General features: G+C 63.9%; 1 protein-coding gene across 1 annotated transcript; it reads right to left on the bottom strand.

The window, feature by feature from the left end:
* Positions 1 to 203: 203 nt before the first annotated feature.
* GNG8 (G protein subunit gamma 8) lies at positions 204 to 664 on the bottom strand. The gene is made up of 2 exons (XM_025849477.2): positions 581 to 664; positions 204 to 371 (listed from the first exon to the last, which is right to left on the bottom strand). Exons 1-2 carry the CDS (start codon positions 662 to 664, stop codon positions 243 to 245), a joined length of 213 nt encoding a protein of 70 aa, XP_025705262.1. The 3' UTR covers positions 204 to 242.
* Positions 665 to 3,632: the final 2,968 nt, after the last annotated feature.

The raw sequence follows: 3,632 nt of genomic DNA, 5'->3' as shown, positions 1-3,632 counted from the left end.
ACTGCTCATTTCCTCCGGCACAAGCCTCTGCATCCACACACCACGCCCCACACACCCCGCACATCCTCACCCCCCAACACACTCCACACACACTCAGAAGGGATGAGAAAGGACACAGGTTCTCCCATGATGGCCCCAAGCTCTGGGCGTGCCTCAGTTTCCCCAAAAGCACAGGTGCCACCACAATCCCCACGTTTATTGGATCCATACTCTGGCAGGGGAGGGCAAGCGGTCGGGAAGACTCAGAGCAGGACGCAAAAGAGGCGCTTGTCGCGGAAGGGGTTCTCTGCGGCGGGTACCGGCGTCACCAGCGGGTCGTCTTTGGCGTGCGTCTCGCAAAAGGCCAGGAGCTCGGCCGCCGCCTGCGACACCTGCGGGCGCCCGCGTGATGACCGTCCGCCGCCCGAGGCCCCGCCTCTTGCCCGGGCCCGCCCCCTTCCGACCACGCCCCTGTCCGAGCCCCTCCCCCGGGTCCAGTCCAGTCCCGAAGGGAATCCTCCCTCGGGCTCCACCCCCAACAGCGCCGGGTCCAGACCCCAGCCCCGGAGCCCCCGCCTTCCTCCCCAGCCGCACCCCGCACCTTCATGCGGTCGATGTTCACCTCCAGCTTCAGCTGTTCCACCGTCTTGCGGGCCTCCGCGATCTTGGCCATGTTGTTGGACATGGCTGAGGGCGGGGAAGAGTTTAAAAGCCGGGCGGGAGTGGGGGGGCCGAGAGGGTTGGGCTAGGGCAAGTCTGGGTCTCCAGGTAAGGGTGGCAGTGGTCGTGGGACCCGGCGACAGGGTTGCGGATGGAAGAGCGTACGAAGAAGGGGTGCCCAGAGGTGGAGGGAGGGACAGGAAAACAGAAAAAAGGAGGAACGAAGAGACGTATAGATGGGCGACCAAGAGGCAGGCCAAAGGGGGCGGACAGAGGAACAGGGAGGAGAGGGGCAAGGGGAGATGGTGGAGGGGTGCCTAGGGTGGGGGACCTAGAGGCAGGTGGAGGGAGGGACCAAAGAACAGGGCCACAGGTGCTGGGTCAGGATCCAGGTGTCCTCAGCCCCCCGGGGATAGAGCAGGAGCCAGGAGGGGGGCCCTCCCCAGACCAATTAGCGGTGGCTCCGGGGAGAACAAGGAATTAAGATCGCGGCGGGAAAGGCGCAGAGGGGGCCTCATTAGGGCCTTGGCAGCAGCTGCCCCTCCGGCCCCCTTGGGGAGCCCCCCCACCCCAGGCCTGGCCACCTCAAAGGCTCCTCTGCTCATTAGCAGCCAGAGAGAGGGCTGGGGGGGGCAGGGAACCCAGGCACAACTGGGAGAGGGGCAGAGAGGCTGGAAGGACAAATGGAGGGGCAGAGGGAGTGACAAAGTGACAGAGGGAAAGACTGAGGCCCGGAAGAAATAAAGAGACTGGGGCGGGGGAGAGAGAGATGGAGGGACGAAGCAAGGCAAGGAGTAGAGGGAGGGGAGGGCAGAGAGAGGGACAGAGTGATCCAGGGGGGCAGAGGCACAGAGGGGACTAGGGACAGAGCGGGGACTGGGAAGGGGCGGAGGGTCCCGGAGGGATGGAGTGAGGGAGTGGGAAAGGAGAGAGAGAGGGACAAAGGAAGGGGCGGAGGGAGGCACAGCGGGCATAAAGGGACAGAGGAGAGAAGGGACAGGGGGACAGAGAGAGGGAGCCGTGGCAGGGGCTGGGGGAGAGACAGGCGGATGGAGACGCAGAAGTAGAAAGTCATTCATTCGCTCGTTCATTCATTCATTCATTCATTCATTCCCAGGCGGACAGACCGCGGCTGTGGGGCGGGGACCCGAGCCCCCTACCTGTTGCTGCTCCGGGCTGGGATGGCGGGCAGGTGACGGAGGCTGGGAGACCGTGTCTGGGTCCCCCCCCCCCCCCGTCCCGCCCCGCCCCCTCCCCCGGGGCGCAGGCCCCGAGGGCCCGCCTCCTCCTGCTGCCACCGCCGCCGGCCCCTGCGCCCTGGCCGCCTTGGGTCTGTCTCGGTGGGTGCCCTCTCTATGTCCGTCCCCTTCTTTGTCTTTCTGTTTCTGTGTCCCTTGTCCTCCCCCTTTCTCTCTCGCAGTCTCCCCTCTCAGCCTCTGCCCCTGCCTCTGTCTCTGTCCCTCTGAAACCCGCACACACACGCACACACGCAGGACGTCTCTCCCGGCGTGCCCCACACCCTGCACTTACTCCACGGCCGCACAGATCTCTCCTGTGAGTCCCGCACAGCCTGTCGCTCCAGCACACGTGCTCTCCCACCCGTCACACCTGCCCCCTGTTTCACCCCACCCCAGCCCCTCACACAGAGGTGCACACTACCTCACGACCGTCCGGCGCGCTGCACACACAGGGTCCTACGGTGCCGCGGTCGCGGGACCCTTCAAAATGCCACACCCGGTCCCTCACAATCTCTCAGAGGGTGGCACATCATCGCCAATGCCACCTCGCACAAGCACAGATGTCCTATTGCAGAGTGTCCCGTGTGCAGAGTTTCACCCAGTGTCACACACAATCTCTCAGGACGTCCCTCACACGCATTCACGTGCAGCTGAAACTTCTGTCTCGCCCGCGACAGCAACTTGACCCACACTTTGTCAGGGTCTCACGCAGTGACACGGAATTACTCACACGACGTCTCTGCTGAGCGCTGTCACACAACATTCCGTGGGGTCACACGTGCCGTGACCCCCACATACAGTCATGCTCGCCCTTGCACAGGCTCCCGGTGTCACACGCAGTCTTACACAGTCCCTCACAGACTGTCCCCCCCCACACAGTGTCATGCACACAAGCTCCTGCTGAGCCTCGCGCCGTCCACGTCGCACACAGCCGTCCCCGCCCTCACCCCGCAGTCTCTAGTGGCGCACGTGCTTACGGGCACGAGATCTCGCTCATCCTCTCATCTCCGAGTGCCCCGCACCGTGACACACGCCCTCACGCGCTGTCATGACACCGTGACAGGCTCTCACTATCCCACACGATCTGATCTGTGTCACACAGAGTCACACAGTTTCTCACAGTCCGTCAGTGTGGCTGACATATACTGTCACACTCACACGGTCCCTCTGTCACCCCCATTCCCCGCGGGGCCTGTCACAACGCCTTCTCACGCCACCTGAGCGCGTCCCACTCATCCGGTCTCACCCTCTGTCACACATCGTCTGCCCGTGTGGCACACACAGCGCTGGGGTCCGCCCCATGTTGCACACTGTGCCACACAATCTCTCGCTCTCACATAGTCTCTTGATGTCACAGCCAGTCCCCCGAATAGTGTCTCAGGCACACCCAACCTCACGGGGTCCCACGCAGTCACCTGCATGTCATCTCTCTCATCCCACAACACAGTCGCACACAACCTCTCGGTGTAACACATGGTTTCACATGTGTCTGGTGGTCACAAAATCTCACAGCCACACACCAACCTCTGGCGTCACGCGCGATCTCACGGTAGTACACACTCACACAGCCTGTTGGCGTCACACGCCATTCCCCGGTGTCACCCAGGGGCAGCCACGGTGTCTCTCCCGCCCTCGGCACGCCCCTGCGGGCGCCCACACTCAACCCTCCGGCCTCTCGCGACGGCCCACTGATGGCCACACGGGGGCGCCCGCGGCCCGCCGACGCCGAAGCCGTAGGCGGAGGTGGAAATTGGG

Source organism: Callorhinus ursinus, unplaced genomic scaffold, assembly GCF_003265705.2.
Source record: "Callorhinus ursinus isolate GAN/ISIS: 27379988/994484 unplaced genomic scaffold, GSC_fseal_2.0 scaffold71, whole genome shotgun sequence".
Classification (NCBI taxonomy): domain Eukaryota; kingdom Metazoa; phylum Chordata; class Mammalia; order Carnivora; family Otariidae; genus Callorhinus; species Callorhinus ursinus.
Note: the sequence above shows the minus strand (reverse complement) of the source record. Positions and strands in the feature narration are given on the sequence as shown.